The following is a 27,115-nucleotide window of genomic DNA, read 5'->3' as shown; positions in this document are numbered from 1 at the left end:
GAAGAAGGCCGTTAGCGGGATGCGGTTCAGAGCGGGGAGAGGGGTCATTACACCGGGAACATGTTGTGACTGACATGACCCACAATATTTTCTGTATTTCTTGAATAAGCAACTAAGTAGGAGACAGGAATAATCTTTTTACTGGCTTAAGAAAAGGGAGAACTTGCAAAGAGCAGAAATGCAGTATCCAAGGCTTTCTGACTAACATAACAGCTGCTCTCAGACTTCATACGAAAAATGATCCACCTCATGATATATAGTTGTTTTGTTTTGTTTTCCTGGTGTACAAGAATTAGAAAGAGGAGAAATTGTAAAAGGCAAACACAGGAATGCAATTTAGAGGGACACGGTAGCTTCGGCGACGATTATACTAAACACTAAGTTGCCTCCATCCATCCATTTTCTGAAACGCTTTATCCTCACAAGGGTCGCGGGGCATGCTGGAGCCTATCCCAGCTGTTTTTGGGCAGTAGGCGAGGGACAGGGCGGCCCGGTAGTCCAGTGGTTAGCACGTCGGCTTCACAGTGCAGAGGTACCGGGTTCGATTCCAGCTCCGCCCTCCCTGTGTGGAGTTTGCATGTTCTCTCCGGACCTGCGTGGGTTTTCTCCGGGTGCTCCGGTTTCCTCCCACATTCCAAAAAAAACATGCATGGCAGGCTGATTGGACGCTCTAAATTGTCCCTAGGTGTGAGTGTGGGCGTGGATGGTTGTTCATCTCTGTGTGCCCTGCGATTGGCTGGCAACTGATTCAGGGTGTCCCCCGCCTACTGCCCGAAGACGGCTGGGGTAGGCTCCAGCACCCCTCGCGACCCTAGTGAGGATCAAGCGGTTCGGAAAATGGATGGATGGATGGATGGAGGCGGGGGACATCCTGAACCGATTGCCAGCCAATTGCAGGTCACACAGAGGCAACCAACCATCCGCGCTCACACTCACACCTAGGGACAATTTAGAGCGTTCAATAAGCCTGCCATACAAGTTTTGGAATGTGGGAGGAAATCGGAGTACCCGGAGAAAACACACACAGCCACGGGGCGAACATGTCAACTCCACACAGGAAGGCCAGAGCTGGGATCAAACCCACGACCTCTGCACTGTGAGATCGACGCGTTCACCACCGGACCACCCTGAGTTGCCTCGTGATCACAAATAAACAATTGTTTATAGTTGCACGCAATTGTTGACAATGTATGTTGTGTAACTAGGACACACCACGAAGCATCTTTTAAGGATACTTTTTGCAAAAAAGAGTAGAAATTGCATAGAGCAGATGTGAGGAATGCAACACGGGGTACAGAAATAACCTCGGGCAGTGAACCACATGCAGCTTCACCAAAGACATTTTGATACCCAACAACCAGGAAACATCTTATTAGTCTTCCCTGCAAGAAAAGTGTAGAAAGTGCATGGAGCAGACTCCTTTTTATTTTTCAAACTGACAGCTGCTGTCACAATGTCCAAAATGACCAGCTGAGCCACCTGCTGCTTCACCAAAAGATAATTATCCACTCCCATCAGGTCACCACCATTGGCCCATCTCCTCATACGAACGTCGCCAGGAATGTCGGAAGGACGCTTCATCAATTAGCGTTTATCCACCCGCCGAGCATGATTAAGAGCATACTCCGTTAATCTGCTGTAGTCACAAAGGCATTTGCGAATACGGACAATAATTTCCATTGTTCTTCTTTCAGCGTCTGCTCCGAATGCTAAAAACATCAAGCCGACCACCCCCACACCACCGCATCCATTCATATTCATTGAATTATTTCAACTGTCATATCATTTTCTAATTAATGCATATTTGTATAATGACTTCCACGTAATGTTTTAGGTTGTGAAGCTAAAGTAGTAAAACATTGAAATGCATGTCTTGTCCAACTACAACCATTTGAAGTCTTCCATTGAATGTCATCTGCATGTGTGCCTAATGTTGTCCCATATTTGAGTTGGACTTTGTCTTGGCTTGTCTTCAATTTGCCAACGCACAAGCACATTTCGAAACGCTGTGCAGGGAGGGAAAAGAATGCGGGAGGGGGGGGGGGGGGGGGGCTTCGCACAATTGATTTCAGGTTGATGCTAATTGCAGTGTCAACAATATTATCTCACTTGCGCATCTTGATGCAATTTTCTCAAAAGGTCAACACCAAGAAAACTAAGCGAGACGAAAAGCGTTTCGGTTCGTCGTGTACTCAGTGGTGTGAGGCAAGTCCAACTACTTTCTTCTTCTACCACTCTGTGCATGTTAGTACTTAAGAGTGTTACGTTTATTGCTTGAGTGCTCTACTCATTTTGCTTCAGGGGTCAAATCAGCACAGTACTTCTAGTTGTTATATAACATAGTAAAGGTAAGAGAAGAGTAAAGCTGCGCAGGCCATGCTTCAAAACTGCAAATAAAACGCCTTCGTAATTGCAATTCTGGGGATCTGCTTCTCTCTAGTGGTCAAGAGTGGCAATGCACTGGGGTCGACCCCAGCTCTGAATTGAAATGCGATTACCGGTAATCAAAACATGTTATTTCAGAGGATAAAGCGGTTCGGAAAATGGATGGATGGATGTTATTTTAGTTCAGCGAAATAGCTCACATTATTTCATCTTTTAAGATGAAAAAAACAAATCTCACTCCGTGTGTTTGGTAATTATTTAGAACCCATTCAAGTCAATGTTCAACATATTTAAACAAATATATCGACCGCTCCTCTCTTAAATTGATAAACCTAATTGATTATATATACATACATGTGTGTGGGGGGTAATTTAGGATTTAAAACGTTTAAACATCAAATGATTACATTGCGGTGGTCCAATGGTTCGTGCATCGACAGCACAGTGCAGAGGTCGTGGGTTCGATCCTGGCTCCGGCCTTCCTGTGTGGAGTTTGCATGTTCTCCCCAGGCCTGCATGGGTTTTCTGCGGGTACTCCAGTTTCCTTCCACATTCCAAAAACACGCATGGCAGGCTGATTGAACACTAAAAATTGCCCCTAGGTGTGAGTGTGGGTGCAGATGGTTGTTCGTCACTGTGTGCAACCGGTTCAGGGTGTCCTCCTGCTCGAAGACAGCTGGGATAGGCTCCAGCACCCCCCGCGACCCTTGTGATCGGAAAATGAATGATTACATTGCAAAATTATATATTTTTTAGATTAAAAATAAACCAAAAAGGGTGGCATGGTTGGTGATGGGTTAGCACGTCCGCCTCACAGTGCAAAGGTTGCAGCTTCGATTCTGGGCCCCGGCCTGCATATTTCCATGTTCTCCCCGTGCCTGTTTGGGGTCTCTCCAGGCACTTCGGTTTCCTCCCAAATTTCAAAAACATGCACTGTAGGTGAATGGAACACACTATAATGTCCCGAGGTGTGATTGTAAGAACGAATGGTTGTTTGTCTCTGTGTGCCCTGCGAGTGGCAAGCAACCAGTCCGGGGCTTACCTCGCCTATTGCCCAGTGTTGGCTTGGATAGGCTACAGGACACCTGCAACCTTTGTGAGGATGAAGCGGTTCAGATAATTGATGGATGGTTACAAAAAAAAGATACACATTTTAATTTTCCAAGAGAAGTTGTATCAACTGTAAATATTTCAACGTAGTTCTTTCAGTTAAAATGAAATTAAATAATCATATGAGCGTTGCTGTCAAAATATTACTAACGGTTCCCAATGTGCTGTGGTACAGTTGTACAATAACTGTTCAACTGAAACATGTTTTTCTTGAATTTTGTCATTTCATTGACCAGGAAGATGTACAGTATACGTAAAGGATAAATGGGCTGTCACTTGCACAGCAACTGTTACCTCATTTACCTCCTGATGACGCAGCATCAGGAGCAACTAAGGGTTCAGTATCTTGCTCAAGGACACTTTGACATGGTCACAACGACGGGGATTGAACCCCCAGCCTCTAGGTCTGGAGATGACCATTCTACCAACGAGCCATCCCATCCCATGTGTCTGGTTGCAGAGTTTAAAGACATTTAGTGGGTATAAAACATGGGAAAATGTGTTCATATTTCAAGTTTTAATGACAACAATTCCTTTAGTAACACAAACTTAACTGTGCCCTCCACCAAACGGAAAAGCTTTTCTTTCAATGTCCGCACATGCAAGTGAGACATGTCGGCAGAGGCGACCATGGGGCGTATTTGTAAAAAGTTCAGTCTGACTTGTGCACCCTGGCGCTGAAGAGGCAGTATAGATGAAGGGAGAGTTTTCTTCGAAAATTAAAATGGACGAAGTGCAAGAGGGCGGGGTGAGAGAGAAAAGGGGGCCGCGGTCTACTCCAGGACAACGGTGCCGCCCGCCGCCTGCAAAGCCGCTTTCAGTTTCTCCGCCTCGTCTTTGGAAACGTTAGCGCGGATCTCCTGAGGAAGAGACTCCACCAGCTTCTTGGCCTAGACGGAAAAAAAAGAATTTCCATTCATGCACATGGAAACATGAAAAGCTATTTAATCAGGCAGCAGATAATCTGATTTTTTTTTTCTCGCCCTCATTTCTGCAGAGTGCTTTGAAATCCGCAGTAAATTCCGTGATCGCGAATTGCTGAGGGGAATGTTTTACATTTAGAAGCTGCTGCATTCGGAATAAGTGTTGCCAAAAAAAAAAAGGCAATGTTCACTGAAATGAAACTCCCTGAAGCTTTGGCGGGATTGTTAGACCTACCTGCACCAGGTTCAAGCCTTGGATGCAGTTCTTCACTTCCTTAATGAGCTTGACCTTCTCGGCCGTGTTGACTTCCGTTAGCTTGACAGTGAAATGAGTCTTCTCTTTCTTCACCGGCACCTCCTCTTCCGCCGCCTGAACACATTTTTTTTTACTCAACTCCAGATGGCAAAGGAATTTTTTGCAGGGTTTTTTTTTTAAATAACGCTTCAGGTATATTACAAATTTGTAAACGAAAAGTGGACTTCAAAACACATTAAACGGGTAAAATAGCAAGCAATAAAGCAGTCAAGAAGATAAGCAAGGATACGAACAACATCTTGGAGACTAAGCGCTAACTGTCATAAAGACTGTACTTGCATTGAAGTTAAAAAAACATAAAATAAAAATACCCGGAATAAAAAAAATTATACCTAAAGGGAAAGTGTGTAAAAATGTGTTGCTTTTCCAACGTTCATTATTTAAAAATGTTCTATCACATCAACGCATTTTTTTAATGTAACTGTAGAAATAATGGCGAATGATATTACATTAGCTACCTTGTTGCGCCGCCATCTTCCTGCTCTGAATACGCGAAGGAGACAAACTTGGCGACCCTCAACATGACTTTAGCATGTGTAACAAATGCACTTACGCCGTCGCTTGGGGGAAAAAGTGGAAGTCGTTTGGGAAACCAGAGTTGCACTTCTGTTGAAGAAATTGGTGGCACGCTTGCCAAATGTGGTCTCTCTGAGGCTCCGTAGTGCGCGTGCTTCAAAATGCTCGCTCACAGCATAGGTCGTTGCATTCTATTAGCTCACCGGTAGATGGCACTACATTACACACCTTATATATTGTATTGGTATTTAAATTACCATACATAGCTTTGTCCACCTTCGAATGGTTTTAAATGCACTTGCAAACCTTTTTTAAAAGTGTTACTTCATACTACCCTTCATTTGTATTGATTTCAATGTGTTATGTTTAAAATGTTTTCTCTTATTTATTTTGTATTCAAGTCAGTGATTCTTTTGCGTACCATGAAAAAAAGCCCACACACTGCACTGAAGCACACTTTTTTGCCTTAAGACAACAGTCAAAGTAATGACCGGCTGCCGTTTTGGTTCTCAACAGGCTCATCGGCAAACTATTCTTACCTGAGGTCCGGGAGCAGCTGATGCAGCCATTGTCCCCATCGGCATCATTCCAACATCCTTAATGTTCAACGTTTTCTGTGACAGGTGGAAAAGTACATTTAGAGAAAATAGGAGGAGGGGAAAGAAAAGGGGTTGGTTGGGTGGGTAAGTACGTAGTAGTTGTGGGCGATTATATGGTCAAGATTCGTAGTGGTGATAAATCTGCGGTCGATTACAGTGATCAGCTGCGAGCATAATTGCTCAATCGGACATGGCAAAAATGTGCATGATAAAAGGCCACCTTCACCTACACTAATTTTGTAAGCAGGTTCAAGTCAATAGTAAATAACATCACTTATTGTGTTTTTATTTTTTGAGGTCATATCCTAGCCTGAGTCGGGAGACGGGTTTACCTTGAGAAGCTCATTGAGGTCCGACACTTCTAACAATGTGAGGCTGGCTATGTCGCCGACGAGCTGCTGGATTTTGGGAGAGTACTGCTTGGGGGCGCCGTCCAGCGACGGTGTGGCCAAGGCATCAGAGCGGACAGCGGCACTCGTGTTGAGGAGGCGCAGCGCGCACCACGCCGGCGCCTGCTGCTGCTGTTGTCTGGGCAAAAAATATATGGCCACTTTAATTTACATACTTGCAAAGAGTGAACTGCAAACAACTCCCCCTGAAAATGTCTAAAGATTTTCTTTTCGACAATTATTTTGGGGGTTTTTTTACCAGCAATTAGCTGGTTCTTCGGGGAATTTCAACAACAGCATAATAGCTTCATGTACAACTAAAGATTTCACACAGAGTGTATCAATTAGAGAGATAAATTAACATTATATCTGGACATACACAGTACTTTTTGTAAAAATTATTTTGGGGGGATGGTGTGAGATTTTCTCCGATGTAAAATATGTGCATTACGATAATCTGCCGCCAGCGAGAGGCGTTGGCCACCTTCAAAATAAAAGCACCTCAGTGGTTTGGATTTAAAATAATGTTATGAAATAATTTTTCAACGATGAGCTCACCCGGGGATTATGAAAACTGTCTCAGAATAGCACCAAGAAGCGGTCTGAAGTTGAGATAGAAACAAGTTAAGTCTACATCAATAATTAAAATTTCGCCATTTAAAAAATGATTTTTCATTATCCCGAAACCAGACCGGGAACACTAGGCCACCCTTGGTATCCAACCACAGCATTTTCATTAGGATCAGATGTTGCATTTCGATATAAATGGCTTCTGAAATCTGACATTTTGAACTACAGTATACACCTGAGTGTAAAAAAAAGTATTGGCGGCTGGCTTGAGTTCAATTTTGCAAGCATAAGGCTGGCCTGACCGCAGTTTTTAAATGCATGTATGGACCTTCACGGCTTCTTTTAAAAGTACTGGTCAATTTTCAATTTTAACAGTACAAAAATCAGAGTTTAGTCACTACTGAACAAACCACGCGTTTTCAACAGCTGCCTTCACAACGGTGTCAGAACGTTCGCGAGCATCATTACACATATGAGTGACCTTGACTGCCGACAATAAAAAATGTTGAAACGAAAAACGAAACACTAAATATGTGCAATATGTAGTATGGTGTCTAAAACGTGTGTACAAATTGCACTTGACCTACACACGGCTATCAATGGAGAACGAGGAGACATTAGTACAACAAATTGCTAACAAGAGCTGACACTGCAGCTCAATAGCTAATGTAGAACCGACTTCAAACATTGTTAAGAACCACGATGAACAATTGGTGATATTGTAAAGTCTATGCAGAGGCTGCACTGTCATCTGCCGGCCGTCTGCCCTTGACGAGCCGGTTGGATGCCGCGCGTACTCCGCCGCAGGAAGCGTGAGTGCAAACGTACCGGTGGAGGCTCACCGCAGCCCGCAGCACCGTTCGAAGGCAGCGTCTGGTGCAGTACATGCTAAAATGTAATCCGGAATCTTCACGTGCCGGCGTTGCTCTTCAATGAGCGGCCTCGTTTGTCGAAAGCGAATCGCTGTTTTACACAAGCGACTCTACCTCAAAAGCACATGGCGCCGTCCCTCCACAATGAAGCTGACCTACCCGGCATGCATTGCGAACAACTACGGGTACCCGCTTAGAACCTAGCAAACACATCGTGTTTATTTATCGCTTTTTTGCGAGTTCCAATTTCTCTTTTTCCATGTGCTTTGATCATAAGTATACAGTATTACATAAAAGTAACTGAAAATCAAAAACGTAAAATAGATCAAAAGCTGCTCAAATTTATTAGTAATGTACACAAAAAATTTATCGTGTTGGATACTTTTATCATTCTAAAAATGATCAAAATGAGGCAATTGAGACATTTTGGATGTGCTATTTTATTTTAATGCAATGCCAAAGTATCGCACTGGGCGTCGCTGTCGGCAGATTTTCAACATCAGGTGACTTTGACCGAGGTGCAGAAAAATGTGATCGAGACTTTCGAAATATAAAGATAAGTATAGAAGTAGTAAGATAGCTCTATTTCACAATGACAATCTAGTGTTTCTTACAGGGAAAAAACATGTTGCATTAAAACTACCCGACAAGCATAATCTATCCAGTGTTTTTGGTAAATGTAACGTAGTAACAGAAACGTAACCCGTTACTACCAACTCGCGAGTGCAATGTACCTTAGTATGAGAAAAAAAATAGGGTTTATCTTTTCTTCATAAAATTACTAAAGCAAAAGGTAAATGTAAGTTGCGTTCAAACTAAGTACAGTTTATCCAGAAAGTTACCCAAGTAAATGTAACCTAATGCGCTACAACGCTAACTAACAAGTGGAAGGTAGTGAGGTACAAAGGGAATCAATCCTCTTAAACGGGTAATCTGCGACCCATCTGCCATCAACCACATCTCACCTCGGTCAACATGGCACACCCTCCATTATTATAATTCCTGATCTAGCTATATCCTTAGGTCGAACCCACCAAAAGACAGCTGAGGGGGTTCTCGTGGGTGTCATCCCTCCTATATACCATGCTGCTGTCTCCTCAGGCGGAGAGGAACTGGGAGGAAGTGTGCTCGTTGCTTCAGCAGGTGCTGGAGAAGCAATCGCACCGGCAGCTCTTCGTCTTGGAGCTGGGATCCGGAACCGGGCAGCATGTCATCCGCTTCGCCCAGAAGATGCCCTTCGTCACCTGGCAGCCGTCCGACATCCAAGAGGGGGCTCGGCAGAGGTATGACAACATGCCCAACTCCAGTGGTGGTTTTTGACAAATTATGCGCAGCCAACCGTTGAATGTTTCAACACCTGTTTGTATTTTGTGTGCTGCCAACATGTGACGTGTACCACCACGACAGCATCAAGGCATACATCGCCGCAACCAACGTGACGACGGTGCTGCCACCTGTGCACCTGGATGCCAGTGAGCCATGGGAGAAGTGGGCGGGGGTCTCTCGCGGTTCCTGTGATGTCATTGTTGCTATCAACCTACTCCAGTACAGCCCCTTCAAGACAGCACAGGTAGGCCCAAGCAATACAATTTACACCTAGTGCAGCTTCAAGTAACTCACAAGTTCCAAAAATGCACATTGGGTTAATCTCTTTTGCCACATTTGCGTGGTGGACCCCAAAAAGCAGGCAAGAGGGAGGAGCAGGGTGTACTTGATAAATTGTATTAAAACAGAGAAAACTAAATTCAAAACAAAGTCCTAACAACAAAACGAATCCAAAGTATCAAACAAAAACCACGGCAGAAGCTCACAAACAATAGTAACAGAAACATGACCTAAACATGACAAAACAAAAAAACATGACAGCAGCAAAGGAACAGCAACAATGACCCGACAATGAGTGTTCGGGCGGGAGTCCTTTTATAGAACTAATTACCTAATGACCAACGGGTGTGCAGCTGCAGGGGGAGCCCTACAGTGCCACCTGTTGGTCCCAAACTGAATCATGACATCTTTAGGGCTGAAGTCTGGAAAGTTGACTTGACAATTCTAAAATTTTCCCCTTGTTGCATCTGATGACCTACATGTTTACATTTCCAACAGGTTTAAACTTAGTGTTTTTGTTTTTTTAAACAAAGGGTGTTTTCAACGGGGCAGGTCAGATCATCAAACACAATGGCCTGTTGGTGACATACGGGGTATGTATCACACTTCTCAAAGCAGGTTTTAAATCGAAATTGACTTTTGTCGCACTTCATTTTCCAGGCGTACGCTATTAACGGCACTATTACGCCACGATGCAACGAACTCCTTCATGAAGAGCTGCGCAAAGTGTAAGCTTAGTTGTGCCTTGTTCCATCTTATTTGCATATGGATGCATGTTTTTTTTAAGCAGGGAAGAGAGCAACTTGGTGTGTATCGTAATTCATTCAGTATACAGTTTTTTAGGACAAGTTGAAATACATTAAAAACATTTGGAAGAGGAAGAAATATTCTGACTTCATAATCATTCCATCCTATTTAAACTATGCATTGAATTAATGACGAAATAGTTTCAGACTTTGTATTAATTCACTGTGACATTGAAAATGCACATTTATTCATGTACTCAATGTTTTCTTTTATTTGGTGGCGACTTCAGTTATTGTTCCAACAGACACCATGCATTAAAAATATATTATTAGCTTTTTTTAAATACCTCTTTTTTTTTTTTTATGATTAATTCAGTGGTGAAATAGAACACATGATTTTGCATGCATTAGTGAATTTCAAATAAAAAGCTTTATAGGACACGTGGTATAGAAAATGGATTTGAGATATCACTTTTGTATCATGTTATTATATCCAAGATGTAAATTGATTCTACTCAACAAAAATATAAACTAACATTGATGTTCCAGACAAAAGTGTACATCCTCACTTCTAATTTGGAGGGTGCCGTTAGTCCCGCGCAACCTAAAACAACTTCATTCAACACTGACGACGATGTCATGTCCCTCAGGAATCCCGAGTGGGGACTTCCAGACGTAGATGTGCTCCGACAGTTGGCCTATGAAAATGGGATGCGTATGGAGAGGATGGTGAGTCACATTTAACCACATTTTTTGTGGAAAACGTTGACAAACACCATTATTCTATTTGTCATACAGGTGGATATGGAAGAATGCTACAAATGCCTCATCTTCAGAAAAATATAACCATGTGGGTCAATGTACCCTTGATTGACCAGAAATAAAGAGATCATGACCCATGTGTTTTGTTCTCGAGCACAACGACAGAAAAAAAGCAATCAAGCAAGTGGACAATAAGAAGATATTTATTAAATATAAATTTAAAATGACTTGTGAGCCAGACAGATGGCCTTGATGGAGGAAAGAAGAATCACAACGTCACAAAAGGAGCTGATTGGTGACCGGCAATGGATTACATGCGGAGCAAATGTGTTTCGGGTCGCCCTCCCCGCACACGGAAAGAATGCATTTCAGCAGATACTCACAGTATGAGAGCTATGATGCGAATGAAATAAATTATCGCTTTGTACTTGCGCTATCCCTTCTTGGGTTCTACCATGTATCTTCGCCTATCCGTTTTTAAAAATCGCAAACAATTCATGACAAGGGAACGCCAAAACAAAGGAGACAGTTTGTGTGGAAGGAGAAGATGGAACCAACAAGCGGAATGTTATGGTGTGATCCTGCTGATGAGTTAGTGCCGTTCATTCCGAGCCTCTCACTGTGCTTCCTCTGCTTATAGACAAACACACTTCTAACCAACTCAGTCAAAAAAATTCAGTACTCAAGAGAGGCTCCACTCTGGAATACAATTTAAAAAAGAAAAACAAAATCACCATGCTTGACACTTAAAAGTCTTTTTTCGCCCTGTAATTAGTATTTTCTTATTTCATTTTTAAGAGACTATTTATGAAGGAGGAAATACAAGGAACAGATAACAAGATGCGCGTTAGCCCACCCACTTCCAGACTTACGTAAAGGGAGCATCACAACATTTCACATCGCCACGACATGACAGTGTGGTGGAGACGTAACCCATGAAGAGAGGGGTGTGTTTGGGGTAGTAGTGTGTGAGACGCGTGATAACAAGCAAGGAGGAGCAGCTTTCAGTCGAACGAGATGAGCTGCGCCTCCGCATTGCCGGGGACCACCTGGGGATGGTGCTGATGCTGCTGCTGCTGTTGGGGCGGCTGCTGCTGCTGTGGTTGCTGCTGTGGTGGCGGTTGTGGTGCCTGTTGAGGGCCACTAGGGGGAGCCACCTAGAGCAGGCAGCCCAAAAAACCAGACATTGTGTGTGTGTGTGCGTGTGTGTGTGTTTTAAACAATGGTCAGAAATAACTAACCTGTTGGTACATGGGCTGCTGGCCAGACATATACTGTTGTTGGACGGCCATATTGGGGTCTTGGCCCGGAAGTGCTGAAATCATGTTCTGCATGCTGTAGGGCGGGTAGCCCATGTAGCCCATGCCGTTGGTGGGGGTGGCCTGCGACACCACATTCTGTGCAGGGGAGGGGGGAAGCAAACTTTGTATTTGTACCATGGTTGTTCCAAATCATGACTAAAATATATTTATCTTGATTTCAAATCAAACAAGCTTGATTTTGGACTCTTAGGTAGCAGAGGCAGACCTGGTAGCCTTGCGTGGGTGTGGGCTGGTAGTTGGAGTAGGGTGTACTGGTGGCGGGCGGACCCTGACCAGGAGGAGGAGCTGGCTGACCGTTCGTGGCAGCAGGCTGATACATGTATGCATTCACCATACTGGGATCTAGACAAGCAAGAAAGAGAAAGGGAAATTAAAAAAAGATCAATCAACAATTTGGGCAGAAACGACTCAAGTGGAGGTGAAAAGTGAGGCCTTGACTTACCTGTGGCAGCAGGTGGCATGGCCTGGTACTGTGGTGGCGCGCCTTGGCCCGGCTGGTTCATGTAGAGGTTGTGCAGAGGGGAACCTTCCACCGAGTTAGCTGGACTGAAGGTGCCCGGGTAGGCGGGCGGCCCACCAGGCTGGTACACCACCCCACCTGCTACGTTTGGGGGCAAAGACTGCATCTGTCGAAGGATCACGGAGACGTTTAGATTTTCGTTTGATTAAATTAGATGGTTAAATTGAACAATTTGGTGATTAGATAGAAGACCTTTAATACTCTTTGATTCATGTGTCAGTCAACTTCAACTGGGAATGACGAACAGCATGAAGCAAAGGCGTTTGGCCTTTTATTTGGAAAATTGCACACATGTGAGTCGAGACTTCTTTTCATGACCACAAAGTGAAATGACTTTCTTGACAGTGAGAGTCTGAACAGGCACTGAGGAATATGAACCGAGGTGGGCCTCCTGTAAAATGATGCTGGGCTTTGTGTGTGAATGTGTGTGTGTGTGTGTGTGCGCGCGCGCGCACCTGCGCATAGGGCAGAGAGAAGGCGGGCATCTGAGCTCTCATCTGAATGGTGTGCTTCTGCTGCTCCAGACGCATCTGGCGCTCCTTCTCCTGCTCCTGCAGGCGCTGGATGGACAGCTGCCGCTGCATCTCCAAGTACTCCTACAAAACCACAAACAAAACACTTGTTAGAGCAGGGACAGCTTTACATCATGCGCGTCATATTAGTAGGTTAATTTCCCCCGGAATTCAACTCATTCATTCCCAAGGACATTTTTTTCAATTTTTTTAAAGAGTCCAGACAGACATTCAAACCGAGGTACAGTATTTATTTATAACTTTTTCCCCATATGGGGTACAGGAGGGTCTGAAAACGGCACTGAGTTGAGTTATGAGGTTTCAGAAAAATAATTCCCATTACCAAGTGGTCAAAATGATATGGACAAGTGATCTAAAACAGTCATTCCGAATAACAGAACATAAGTCCAAAGTGCGGAGCCTGTGGATGTCAAAAAATTCTGGTCTTCCTCCCAGGAGAGTCTTTGCTGATGTCATATTTGAACACGGCATAGTATCAACCCACTTGTAAATGACATTCATTTATAGATAAGTTGAATATATAGTGACTTTCAATGAACAATGATTAGTTGTAATTTTGTGTTGCGCTAAGTTAAAATGCTTTTTGTAATAACTGTATTGAAATATCACCTTTAAAACACGATTACAAAGTACCTTGAAAAATATACATAAACATTCGGCGGTCCATTTTACCAAACTAGAACATTATAGAAAAGGTTTTATCAGGAGTTCAAAGAAAAAAAAGTGACACTCACAATGTTCAGATCAATTAAACACAGAGTCGATTTTAAGGATTGGTGGGGGAACAGTCGAATGTCTTGGGAGGGCAATTTTATGTTGTCTGTGGTTGTAAGCTAAGCCGTCATCATATCAATTTTCACTCTGTATAATCTATAAAATATATCAGTGTACATTTTGAGTTGAATGACTCAAATCAATAACGTTCCAGAACATTGAAATGCATGAAGATGCACGTGTCCCCCCCACCCATTCACCAAGTTTTTTGAGTGCAGTTGGGAGATTTATACTTGTGTGAATTGTTCAGATACTTTTGAGCTCCTGACCATGGAGGCACTTTGCATAGAAGCTTTAAGTCTACACTTGTACCCCATGCGGTTTCAAATCCACTGTCTCAGTGTCCAATATATGATGAGCTCCAGTACCTGCTTCTTCTGCCGCATGATCTCCAGTTTTTGCGCCAGCTGTATCTGCCTTTGCCTCTCTGCCTCCTCGGCGGCGCGGCGCAGTTTCTCCCTATGCTCGTCCCGAAGCGCGTTGAGGGCCGCCCGAGCATCGCGCACCTGAGCCAGCTTGTCTTGCAGCCCTTCATAGTACACTGTCAGCACAGCAGATTATTTAAGACAAGAACAAGGCACAGGAAGAAAAAAACAAACAAACAAACAAAACACCATCACTCACGTCGTTTTTCATCAAGCTGGTTGAGGATGTCCAGGAGCTGCGGGTGCATGTTGTTGATGGACTGGAAGAGGGACAGGACGGCGCTGTCGTTGGTGATGCTGCGCCCGCGCATGTGGTTACTCTTCATTCGGTTCAGGAAGGTGGTCACGGCGTTCTGCAGGGCCTTCAGGAACTGCTCGTGGTTCTCCTCCGACTCGCCGTTCTGGTACTGTTGCTGGAGAATGCCACATTGGGGAAGGCAAATTCCATGTCACATCAGTCAAGTCAGCCAATTAGATACAGTGTGTCTGGACATGCATTGGCAGAGTTTCATGTCTTCCGCATTTTGCTTTGTGGCCACCTGACTACAAAATGGATTTAATGAATTGTTTTCTTTAAAATTCTACACACAAGACACCATCTTGAAACTTATGATCAACACTTCAACACAGAAAGAAACTAAACATTTATTTTTGATTGTGTTTGTAGTTTGCAGTAGTGTAACATTGTGGTTTCATCATTTTCAAAGGGACAGCAAATACCTCAGCAATAATGAATATTCAATATGTTTGAAAAATTAACAATGTCATCTTTTTTTTGTGGCGAGTGGGAAAGGTGTGTGTGTGTATGTGGGGTCGGGGGTTACATGCCAACTCCACACAGAAAGGCTGAATCAAACCTCAGACCTATGCAGTGTGAGGTGGCCATGCTAAGCAGTCGACCACAGTGCCATCCCAAATTATGAATACTTGGTTTTTATTTGTTTCTATGGTGATCCAACAAAATATTGCTTTAAGTGTAATCGGTCAGCGGCGCAAAAAAAAAAAAAGGGGGGGGGGGTTGGGAAGTTGGGGGCACTGCTGTAACCTGTCCCAGCCAAAGACCTGAGCATACCTCTACGATGCTGATGGGCTGCACAGCCACGTGAGCTTCTACGGGTTGGTTGGCTGGCGCGCTGACGGGAACGCTGACGGGAACGCTGACTGGTGGCGGCGGTTCGGCCAGTGACACGGGAGCTGGGGCCGAGGGCGTGGGACTCTTGCGGGCCTCCTCCTGCTTCTTCTCCCAGTACGTTCTGTTGAGGTAACGGGCCAGCTAAAACGAGGCCACGCAGTAAGCGTCAGAGAAAATAGGACGCATGTATTTTAAAACACGAATACATAAAAGATAATGTTAAGAAATAAATGGCTTTTATGAACTAGAATTCAGCCACAGTAGTACAGTAGTGTGTGTTTGTTGTGAGTTTCAAGGGTGGGGCCTAGTGAGTGACATCAGGAGCTCCGACTCCAGTCCCGTTTAGGCATTTCCTTACGTTGTTAATCTCCCTGTTAAGTGCCTGCTCCTAGCGAGTGTTTAACTTTTTTATTTGCGTGTTTTGGCTGCCTCTCCTATACACAAGGTTCCTAAAGCTTAGCTAATTTCAACATTTTTTAAAAATTCCACTGAAATTAAATTCAAGACCAACTTCACAATTTTCCAAATGTCCAATCTCGTCTAAATCAGCTACTTTTTTTGTTAAAGAATGTTAACTATCTTGATATTTGAGACTTACAATCATAAAGTCCTCCCTATGAGATAACATTTTTATATTAATACCAGTCACTCATCTTTGAGAACTGATAACTCTTGTACTTTTGATATAATGTATATAATGTCATTCAACGCAATGTCAACTATTTGTGAACAAAGACCTTTCTTTACCGATGCAGATGATGATTTGCCAATGTGTCAAATTGCCACACTATAGTGCCAACTATTGCCAAGGAGGACTTACTTGATGTCAGATTTTTTTGGACCTTGAGTATCGTGGCTGGTATCAGCAGCCTGCACAAGTACGTTACCTTAAAGCAGCTTCTCAAATAGTGGGGCACGCCCCCCTGGGGGGCGCGAGGCGCCGTCGAAGGGGGCCCGTTTGACCTCGGGGAACATGCTTTTTTATTTTGATTTTTTTACTGTCCTACAATAAAGTGCACGTGCACCTCCACTACATTGGAGGCAGTGATGCTCATTGGCATTGCTTGAGTTTTTTTCAGCGAAAACGTGCCAAATATTGCCAACAATCATCCCGCTTTGTGACTGCTACTTGTAGCCATTAATCCAAGCATCATCTTTGATTTAAAAAAAAAAAAAGCAGCACGAATGATTTTATATATTTTTGTTTTGCAGGTTAAAATTTTTTTTCATATTGTGCTCCTGAATTGACAGAAAATAATTGAGAAACACTGCCTTAAAGTAAGGCCGGTATTTGCTTTATATCGATACCTGGTAGCGGTACTTGCCATCCATACTTTTAGCAATTTTTAAGAATCCATGGGAACCCTGCTTTGGCTCATTAAGGCTCAAAATACATTTGTGAGTTAACATTTTTGCTCCCGACCTAAAGCAAGACAAATATAATAATAATAAAATGGACCAAGTGATAGCTATCAAAATGGCAATATCAAAATAAAAATAGGATTAAAATGTGTAACTTACCTCGGGGTCAACTTCTTCGGCTGACGGAGCAGATGAATTCTACATTGTAGAAAGTCGGTAAACAAATGCATCACGATGATGATGATGATGAAAGATATCGGCGTGCATCTTACCACAGGGGACGTGTAGAGAGTGCTGACTGGGGGTGCCGAGGAGGTGACCGGGGTGGGGTCTGTCTTCGGATACACAGAGTACGGGTTCTTCTGCAAGTGCATTTGGCCCTTTTTAAACATTTCTCAATAATCAGGCAGAGGAAACTAAAAATACTTGTGTGGTCAAGCATCCTACCATTCGCTCTTTTTCCTCTGCCTCACTTTGGGAGAGAGCAATGGCCAGCTGTAGCTCTTCCTCCTCCTGCAGCGCCGCCTCGTCTCTTTTTGGAGGCATCTGGACAATGAATAAATAAAGCTTTGATTCTAGCCATCAAGCAGTACAATTCACTTGTGTGCCGCGCATTTGCTGTTTACTGCTAACTCTACGTGTTCATCGACTATGAGCATTTACTTGTGACTGCTGGGAGAGCGGGCTGGTGAGATACTCTGGAGGCAACTCGGCAGCACTGGTAGATGCCGGTTTGAGCTCGGCTTTCCTTAGTGAAGGAGAGGAAGGGTGGCTGGTGAGGGGAAAGGGTTGGGGGAGGACAAACAAACAATCTTAAGAATGAATACAGAATACGCACGACACTGGCAACAACAGCCAAAGTTTTGTCGAACAACAGCTCATATGACACACACAAACACCATCCAATAAAATCTTGTAAAAAAGGCAATAAAAATCTACCTTCAGAGCTCCAGACTAACATTTTTACTAGCTCAGTGGCCCTTATCTGAAAACTTTGGGGTCCACACAGTAAATCGAGTTATGTCAATTTGCTGCCTTTGCCGTATTCTAGGGAAAATAAAGGCTTATTCTATTTTATTCCCAGGGGTTGTTGCTCTACCATGTGGCAAAGTTTGTATTTTAAAACAAAACAGTCTCTCTCACACACACACACAAAAACTATATACTTGTCATATCCAGGTGAATAATCTCTCTGACAGCAACTACAACTGACTTTTGAGACAGCTTCTGGAATAGATACATTTAGATTTGTTCAGTTGACCTTTTTTTTTGTTGAGGCCTGCAAGTTTATCATGATAGCATGCTCAAATATTCAAATAGCCAAAGAAAAGTCCAATACACGGGGGTTTGCCGGTTTAACCTAAGATCTGAATGCACAGTAGTCTAGCTACACTAACGCAGCACAGAAGTCATCATTACAGTAAATACTATATCATTGGTGTATGTCCATCTTTTTGTTTACGGTAATGGGATCTCCCATTACCGTAAACAAAATGACCAAAACGGACATACGCATTTTTCACAGGACAGCACCGATATGTACGAAAGAACGTTCAAGTAATCCAGATACTCACTTGTTCAGCTGCTCAAAGCAGGGCTCACACACACGGACCTCCTTTTCTATTCCAAACTTGGGGATGGTGGAATACTTTGAGGAACACTTTCCGCAGAAGATCTGCCCGCAGGCTCGACAGTGGTGCTTTGAAAAGGAAACGGCAATGCAATCTGGGTCAGGCTCAGCACGTGGGCCATAGAAATATTGCTCTGATCACATGCGGCGACTGAAAAGACTGTGGGGAAGTCCACATGTCCGGTTTACAAGCACACTCCGCCTACCTTTCTTGTCATCACTCCAAACTGGACTCTGCACCGGTGGCATTCCTCCGCATCAACCCAGTCTGGGGCCTGAATGAAGAAAAACACACATGCAGCATGTTACGTCTGATATAGAAGCATCACACAAAATGGAGCTTGGTGCCCTCTTTTACAATACCAAGAATGCTTACAGTGGCACTTTAACTTAATAGTTTGGAGTCGGGCTATGGGCACGTTTATAACCCATTTTACATTTAAACTTTTGTACAGTGCTGTATATACAGTGTCATAAATATGACCCAAACGAAATTGTATCTTACTCGTTCTGCTGCAAACATTGCATCACTCTCCTTAAACTCAGGGAACACATGACCTGTGAATGAAAACGCTCATTACACATGAATCAAAAGCCAACATTCCATTGTGACAGCCACATGACCTGCTTGCCACAATGCTGAGAAAGGCCTCACAGAATTAACTGATGTCATTTTAAACTCACCATTAAGTGGTTGAAATAACAGAGGGACAGACACTGACACTGAAACTTGCCTTCCACTTTCATGATCTGATAGGTGTCTTGCACCACTTTGTATTTGGGCTCATTGCGGAAGGCGTGGGCCCAGGCCTGGATCAGGTAAAGGATTTTGTTACGGACATTTGGCTCCGTCTGTTTCTGGTGAAAGGAAAATTACATTTGAAAAAAAAAAACCTCCAAACATTTAAGCAGAATGGGTCAGCACTAAAACGGTCATATAAAAATAACTGCTCCGTATAAAAATATGCAATACAATCCATTTGGCAAAGAATTTCAAGCCCTTAATCACAAAAGCATATCAAACAAACCCAGAGATGACAAATATTCGTGAAATCCCCTCCACAAGGGCAAATAACATTTTGCTGACCAGCACAAAAATGACAAACTGTCAGAGATTTTCTCGGACAAAGTTAAAGAAATGACTCGGCACACAGGAAAATTGTCTTCAATATCGGCGGGAGCGGATCTCTGAGAGCGAACGACGGTTAGTTGCTCCGCGATCACACTCTCCTCCCTCTCCGCCGGTTCGAACTTTTATTGCAAAATACAAGAAAGACACTGCCCCCGAGATTTGCACCCCGCGCCCCCCGGTAATGATCTGATTTACCCGAATACACAAGTCACAGACTTTGCTGATGACTAATGTCCACCTGGGCGCGACAGCTGTTCCCAAACTGTCTTTTGGTATTCAACGACTCTTTGTTCCCAATTTGTTTATTCCCACTCTGTGATTGAATTTAGCCTTCGCCCCCCTTGCTTTAACGTGATTACTCAGGAAAGGCCCTCCGCCTAAACGGCCGACACCTCTGCGCTGAGTATGTCTAGACATGCCCAAATTAACCGAAACTTTAAACATGATACAATTTTGTTCGTAGATTTCTCTATCACAAACACAAATATCATATGATTTCTACCGTATATTTTATGTGTCGTGCTTTCAAAGGCTGGCGACTTCTGCTTTATTTTAGTTGTATGAAGTGCTGTCATACTGCTGTCTTTATTACTTGCATGAAGGTTTATGATGCTGTGGTTACTTATAGTGATGACATTGTCATTTTATGGTAATGCGCCGAGCTGTTTATATACGCACAGGCTAATGTAAATATGCTGGGTCATGTGACGACAATAGCAGTACATCAAATATTTGCCATCTTACACTGAGATGTTTCCAAGTTAGGAGGAGTTTTGAGCTCAGCTTCAGACCGAAGGTGGTCGCGCTCACACACATCTGATGGCAATTCAAATCCATGGACACATTTTATATTCTGGAATTATACATCACCTTGATTAGATCCTTCAGCTCTTCCATGGTTTGTTTACTTGCCACCTCATCGTGAATGGTCTGCCCACAGTTTTTAACCACAGACTCAAGGACCTGAAGAGGAAGTCACTGTTATGCCATTGCCAGTAACATAACATGATGTATTAAAACATGACGCTGCAATACTCATTTAACACAAGCATCTTACCTCAAGTGCATAGAGGGCCACATGTGGATTTTTGTCATTCAGCTTTTTCTTTATAGCACCAATTGCATATTTCGCCCTGATGGGAAAGAAACAAATTCATTCAAAAAAAAAAAAACACTGAAGATGACAATAATTCGAGACAGTTCGAGTGACTCACTGAGTGTCTCCTTGTCGAATGAGATCGCAGATTTGCAGGATGGATTCCCAGTCGGTCTCTAGCAGTAGCTGACTGGTGGCCTTATCTGGAAAGTATTTCATATTTGTCGCCATCAATAATTATTGTTTTTTTTTAATATTTAAAATAAGGACCCAAAGAAAAAAGGGTGAATTTAGCTAGCTTTACTTTAACATATTAATCCTTGAATTGTGCTTGTGTGAATGTCTTTGTTGGCTCAGCAGACAAGGTTCACAAAAACAGTTGTTGTGCAATTAAAACCTGTTTTTGTGCTCCGTTTGTTCTGAGGTACATTGTGACTGTGTCCCAACTCAAACTTGGGGGTTGCTTCTTGATTTTTTTTGTAATCAATATTATTTTGAGCATAACTTCTAGTCACATTGATCAAGTGTCTACCACGGGATATATTCATACTGAATTATTGCCCAGCCTTGCATTTGAAGAACACTTATACCTACTAAACATACGAAAATGCGATTTTTATTTTGATCAGAATGGTGGCACTTGGGGAGCTACGTATTGTTTTAGGTGGAGATTGTGAAGCACTGTATTGCTGGACAATCAGATCCAGAAGAAGACATTGACAAAAGAGGAATTCAGTTAACAAAAATATTCAAGTTATTTAAAGTGGTTGTAACGCCGTTTGCTGAACACAAGGCTCAGGCTAAAGTATGTACAAACAAGACAAGTGTTACGATTTAACAAATGATATTGTTCGCAGCTTGGTCGTCATGTTGACGTTGCTTTATTTTCAAAAGGATGCGAATGATGTGTATGTTCAGGTGCTTGGTTAAAAAATGACTGGCTGTTTAGCTTGTTGCTCGCACAACTGACGTTAATAAAAGAGATGGCAACATTCTTGTCGAACATTAATTTACACATTCCTGGACTGTATCGCCTGTTGTGAATATTAGCGAGCTAATCTGGCCCTTAGTCATCGGCGGCCAATTTTGTTAGCAGCAGGCTAAAATTAGCTTGGCCTCAGCGCCACAGCCCTAGCTCGTAACAACGCACTTTTGGAAAAACACCGCAGTTTAACAACACCGAGTCGACAAGTAACATGACCGATTATCTCGGTGACTTACCCAGAAGCCTCTCGAATGTACCTCCGCCTTTCCCCATTGTTGACCGAAAGTCTTCAAGTCGCTGTCGAGGTGTGTATGTTTTCCTCACTCGGCGTCCGCTGTTATGTTCACCTTTTTAGCGTAGTGGCTAACCGCTAGCGTCAAATAGCCACGGAACACAACGCACAGCTGTGCACTGGTTCCCACTTCTCACTTCCGGTGAACAAACGTCAGCCTGTTGAACGTGGCCGCGCCCTCCAGCGGATATCCAGAACACAGCAATATGAGCCAAAGAGTGCCTGCGACTGAAATCTAAACAAACAATAAAATACAGAACCCCATGCATCTTATTCTGAGACCCCAGACCAAACATGAATTGTGACTTTTTTCAGGTTTTTATTTGGTGAGATTTTTATCGATCAATGGCTTTATAACTTTTGAGATCAAGTAGCACCCGGGCCTGCGTGGGTTTTCTCCGGGTACTCCGGTTTCCTCCCACATTCCAAAAACATGCATGGCAGGCTGATTGAACTCTCTAAAATTGTCCCTAGGTGTGAATGTGAGCGTGGATGGTTGTTTGTCTCTGTGTGCCTTGCGATTGGCTGGCAACCGATTCGGGGTGTCCCCCGCCTACTGCCCGAAGACAGCTGGGATAGGCTCCAGCACCCCCCGCGACCCTAGTGAGGATTAAGCGGTTCGGAAAATGGATGGATGGATAGCACCTAAAAATTGCTTTCAAAGTAACACCACCACGACCAGAATTAAAATATAGTGGGGTAGAAGGCATAAGTGCTCATCAAAAATGAGGCAGAGGTTTCATTCCTGAACATTATGCACAGTTTGAACATTAACACTGAACTTAAATACGAGGAAAAATAAAATATACTGCACATAAGAGTTGAATAAAAAATGGACATGGTTAAAAACAAAATCTCTTGGGCATTAAACGTAAATGTACTTAACTTGCTAGTTTGGTGTCACTTGGTGCAACTGGTGTCTGGAGGCTAATTTCAGGAAAAGCGGGGTTGAAAATAAAAGTATAGAAAATAAAGTAAAATACTGCTTTGAAATCATATTCTATGCCTTAATTTAGTATGGCACTACTTATTCTGTGTGGCTCTCATGTAAACCCTGCCTTGATCAGCTATTCATCCCCCCCACCCGCACAACCCCAGCCTCAATGCCCATTGTCATTTAAAATATGGTTCGATTGTACAGTAGCTGCTTTACTGTGCTCAACAGTGAGTCTCAATCAGCTTTGTCCAGGCTGACGTCGGTCATGCACGAGTCACTACCTGGCACCCGAATCACTAGCGCTCATTGTTATCGTAGTGCATCACCAACTTGTCTTGTATTAATTAATCCAGCTCCTGTTATGGAAATACAAAATGAGCGTTTTGGTTTGAAATGCAAAATATATTATTGTGTAAATAAGATGGGATATTTTGGTTCTTTCTGTATTGGGTGGAGGATGGCAGAGATGACACTGCAAGCATAGACTCATTGTTCTATTGTTCCACTGTGCCAGGGCTAAAGCCATTGAGCTGCTTATGTGAAATGAACAAGACAGATGTATGTTCAAAAGTTGGGGGTCACCCAGATGATTTCAGGTCACACAGTCACCGGTGCTGATATACTACAATTCAACCCCAAAATGTCTTTATTTTTCTTCAAAGAAAATAATATTTTTTTGGTTTCCTCCCACATTCCAAAAACATGCATCGTAGGTTGATTGGTCACTGTAAATTGTCCCTAGGGTGTGATTGAGAGCGCAAATGTTTGTTTATCTATGCGGGCCCTGCAATTGGTTGCCAACCAGTTCAGGGTGTGCCCCGTTATCTGCCAGCAGACGGCTGGGATAGGCTCCAGAATGCCCACGAGCTTCGTGAGGATAAAGCGGTTCAGATAATGGATGGATGAAAATGTCCAATTAACTTTAATATTAATTGGGTTGACAGTTGTAGTGCTGCATGATCGTGCCTTTGATTTCTGTTATTATGCTACTGGGTTTTTTCTCTGGCTACTCCAGCTTCTTCCCACATTGCCCAAAAATGCATCTCAGGTTCACAGAAGATTTAAAGTGTCCTTTGCAATGTGTGAATGGAAAAATTGTATAGAAAATGGATTGATGAAAGAATCTTCATTAGAAAAAACTGATTTTTATTAAGGAACGAGGGCATTTTTAAGTGGCCCAAACCTTTTCGATATTAGTGTCAATGTTAATAAAAAACGGGAAAAGAAAAACAATTTACACAAGTAAAGGCCAACTGTTTTATTGTATTTTCCGATGACATACATAGAAGAAAAGGTTATTTGATCAGAAGTGGAGTTCAATTTTCTCTAAGCCTGCTGGAAAATATTAAATATCAAGAGGAGGGTGAAACAGGCTTTTCATCAGTTGGGAGGAAACCTTGAAGTTGGCCATGTTAGACGTAGCCTTTAACCTGTGAGGCCGGTGCCCGACGGGGGCTGCTTTCTCCACTACTGAAGGTGGGCGAACCGGGCATGCCGGGCGGACTCGAGCCGGCGTACAGCAGAGACCCACCGACCAGGAGCAACGCCGCCGCACCCCAGCCGATGTAGAGCCCCGGGCCCAGTTCGCGCTTGTGTGGGGCGGCCACGTGTGGGTCGTAGAAATCCCTGATGATGGAGTGGGCGGTCCAACAGACGGGAACCAGGAAGAGGAAGCCGGCGACAGCAAAGAGCACCCCCGAGATACGGGCGATGCGCGCCTTGAGGCTGTTGACCCCCACGCACTTGGTGCACTTAACGCCGAGCACCCCGAGAGCCAGGGCCACGGCGCACAGCATGACCGAGAGCACCGTGAGGCCACGGGCAGCCTGCATGTCGCTGGGCAGCGCCAGCATGCTGTCGTAGACCTTACACTGGATCTGACCCGTACTCTGCACGATGCAATTCATCCATAGGCCTTCCCAGATGATTTGAGCGGTCACCAAGTTGTTGCCGATGAAGGCAGTGACTCGCCACAGCGGCACCAGGATCACGACCGCTCCAGCCACCCAGCCCAGGATGGACATGATGAGGCCTACCAGCTGCATGCCCGTCGTCGCCATGTTATTTGAATGCGGTGGTTTTGAAATAAGTCCCTGCTTGTTGAGCGGAATCCTTCAATTGTGTTCCTCTGCTTATTCCTTTGTCTGTGGGTGATGATGTCACTTGGCTTAAACCAGGACGGGTGATCTAAAAACCAGAAAATGACCAAAAACAAATGTTTTATCACATTCTACTCTGGAAGACAGTACAGAGCATAGAATTTTATTTGAATTTGGGACCACATTTTGTTTTCTTACATGTCTTCAGACCATCTTGTTATTCTTTGACGAAACCAAGCGAGAAACTGTTGGCCATAATTCAAAAGCTATGTTTCACCAAAAGAGCATCAGCTAAAAGTGAAGCATGCAGGTGGCAGCAACGTGGAGGCGACTTCATGGAGGGAATTATGAACAGCTCCAAATAGCAAATAACAGTCAGTGTTAGCAAAAAAACCTTCAGGCTTTTGCAAGAATCCAAGTAACTGGCAGGAAAAGCCTACTCGAACATTTGAATTTTATCAGGGGTTAACTATTATGTGCTGATCCCCATTTAAAATCAGTTTTATATGATTTATCTTGGTGGTATTTTTATGTAAAAAAAAAAAAAAAAAAAACGGCATTTGAACCAGGCCAAGTAAACATTTTATATCCACAGCAGGCTCCAGCTCATCTGTGACCTTCATGAGGAAAAGCACTACAGAAAATGAATAGATGGATGGATGGACATTCAACGCAAAGACTACGCGAGCATATGGTTATCATAACTATTTGGAGCCGGTCCGTGTTTGGTGGCGAGAAAGAGAGAAAGAATGACAACAGAGAAGAAACAGAGAAAGGCCTCCTTTGACAGGGGGTTGTCTGTGGGAGTCGAGCTAAGCGGCTAACCTTGGAAAAAGCACCGAGCTGCTTGGCGAACACAAGCGAGCTTTCATGGAGCTGTTTTGGAGTGGGCCAGAGTAAGAACTACGTCAGTCAGTATCCACATTCGACCATTCCTGGGAATCAAACGGTCTAACGATGCTAATATAAAGCCTTTGAATATTGATTCATTGCTTGCGGGGAAAAGAACCAATCTCAAAACGTTAGCTGTGGATGTGAATAGATATTGATGGTAAGAGTCCCATTTCTTTTGGGTGAATAATGCCTAGATTCTAAGAAGACCATTCAGGGTTATGCAGAAGATCTGTCTATTCAATTGGATCCAGATCAGGAGAAGGCTCTTGACTGCTATTGATGCCGTTCCATTTGGCTTTTTATATTTCGGGTGTAAAAAGTCTGGTTGAAAAAGCGGAATCAGAACAATTTCCTTTGCGACCTATAAAATAAAGCTGATGCTGTTTTTACTTAACTGATGATCATATCTCAACCTACATGAGGCCTGGTTTTTGAATGTCTAACAAAAATGTGAAGATCATATTGACAAGTGCACACAATGAAGCCCTCGGAGGGCACCCAAGCTATGCAGAAAGACAGCTGCATTTATGTCACTCAAAACCCATTTTTGGAATGATTTGAAAAAAAAACAAAAAACAATACAAAACAACAAAAACTCAATGTATTTACCTTAAATTGGACTCTCCCTGTCCTCAGTGGCTCAGCAGATCAGGTGGTCCGACGCCCTCGAGGTGCGATGGGTGGAGTTTAATGGTTCCACCAACAGGCAGCTGGCGTCTGAGCCTCGATCAGCGTTAAGTGGGGACGAGATGCTGCCTAAGTGGTGTGGCAGCAGGCACAGGCATGGAAGTCCGTGTGTGTGTGTTTGTGTGAATGCATGAATGTGTCTCCCGGTGCCTGGTGTAAGAGCACAATAAGCCGCTGTTTGACTGCGGACAACTCCACCTCCCTCGCCCGCTGTCCCAGTACTGCTGCGGTCTCGTGTCTGCTCATCTTCTGGCTTCATTGATGTTTTCAAGTGTTGAACGCTTCTGCTTGAGCTCTTACCTCATCCCATCCACCAGCCTCCTCTTCGGGCATCTTCTGTGCTTCCTGCCTGGGTGTAATATTTTCAACATCCCTTGACAGTCCCCTTAAACAGGACAAAAAGGACTCCTTTGTCTCAAGAACGATAAGTGTAGAAAATAACCTTGACATGTTCGGTAGAAGTGTGTCCACACTACAGAACTATGAAAGGATCACGACCTTC

The 27,115-nt window shown here is 43.6% G+C and overlaps 4 protein-coding genes across 6 annotated transcripts; 1 reads left to right on the top strand and 3 right to left on the bottom strand.

The window, feature by feature from the left end:
* Positions 1-3,997: 3,997 nt before the first annotated feature.
* mrpl12 (mitochondrial ribosomal protein L12) lies at positions 3,998-7,837 on the bottom strand. The gene is made up of 5 exons (XM_086134023.1): positions 7,637-7,837; positions 6,182-6,377; positions 5,790-5,864; positions 4,654-4,788; positions 3,998-4,385 (listed from the first exon to the last, which is right to left on the bottom strand). Exons 1-5 carry the CDS (start codon positions 7,693-7,695, stop codon positions 4,269-4,271), a joined length of 582 nt encoding a protein of 193 aa, XP_085990149.1. The 5' UTR covers positions 7,696-7,837; the 3' UTR covers positions 3,998-4,268.
* Positions 7,838-7,892: 55 nt separating this feature from the next.
* Positions 7,893-10,928, top strand: LOC147193234 (methyltransferase-like 26 B). 2 transcript variants are annotated; one of them, XM_086133315.1, is made up of 6 exons: positions 7,893-8,963; positions 9,088-9,250; positions 9,819-9,878; positions 9,946-10,013; positions 10,682-10,760; positions 10,830-10,928. In XM_086133315.1, the coding sequence occupies exons 1-6, from the start codon at positions 8,764-8,766 to the stop codon at positions 10,875-10,877; spliced, it is 618 nt and encodes a 205-aa protein (XP_085989441.1). In that variant the 5' UTR covers positions 7,893-8,763; the 3' UTR covers positions 10,878-10,928. The 2 variants fall into 2 exon arrangements, with proteins under 2 accessions (XP_085989441.1, XP_085989442.1); XM_086133316.1 differs by lacking the exon at positions 9,819-9,878.
* Positions 10,929-10,980: 52 nt separating this feature from the next.
* hgs (hepatocyte growth factor-regulated tyrosine kinase substrate) lies at positions 10,981-22,120 on the bottom strand. 2 transcript variants are annotated; one of them, XM_086133313.1, is made up of 20 exons: positions 21,941-22,120; positions 20,838-20,922; positions 20,681-20,756; positions 20,494-20,586; positions 19,226-19,349; positions 18,997-19,049; positions 18,698-18,766; positions 18,436-18,560; positions 17,525-17,633; positions 17,309-17,407; positions 17,134-17,223; positions 17,021-17,059; positions 15,440-15,640; positions 14,567-14,780; positions 14,311-14,483; positions 13,091-13,231; positions 12,558-12,741; positions 12,321-12,457; positions 12,035-12,190; positions 10,981-11,950 (listed from the first exon to the last, which is right to left on the bottom strand). In XM_086133313.1, exons 1-20 carry the CDS (start codon positions 21,975-21,977, stop codon positions 11,798-11,800), a joined length of 2,358 nt encoding a protein of 785 aa, XP_085989439.1. In that variant the 5' UTR covers positions 21,978-22,120; the 3' UTR covers positions 10,981-11,797. The 2 variants fall into 2 exon arrangements, with proteins under 2 accessions (XP_085989439.1, XP_085989440.1); XM_086133314.1 differs by having other exon boundaries at positions 19,226-19,343.
* A 2,056-nt stretch (positions 22,121-24,176) lies between these two features.
* cldnk (claudin k) lies at positions 24,177-27,100 on the bottom strand. Its single transcript, XM_086132718.1, has 2 exons — positions 26,536-27,100; positions 24,177-25,120 (listed from the first exon to the last, which is right to left on the bottom strand). The coding sequence occupies exon 2, from the start codon at positions 24,991-24,993 to the stop codon at positions 24,346-24,348; it is 648 nt and encodes a 215-aa protein (XP_085988844.1). The 5' UTR covers positions 24,994-25,120; positions 26,536-27,100; the 3' UTR covers positions 24,177-24,345.
* Positions 27,101-27,115: the final 15 nt, after the last annotated feature.

Source organism: Hippocampus guttulatus, chromosome 16 (assembly GCF_054856545.1).
Source record: "Hippocampus guttulatus isolate MCC_2025c chromosome 16, RoL_Hgut_1.0, whole genome shotgun sequence".
In the NCBI taxonomy this organism is placed as follows: domain Eukaryota; kingdom Metazoa; phylum Chordata; class Actinopteri; order Syngnathiformes; family Syngnathidae; genus Hippocampus; species Hippocampus guttulatus.
The sequence above is the reverse complement of the archived record's forward strand: the minus strand, read 5'-3'. Positions and strand labels throughout refer to the sequence as shown.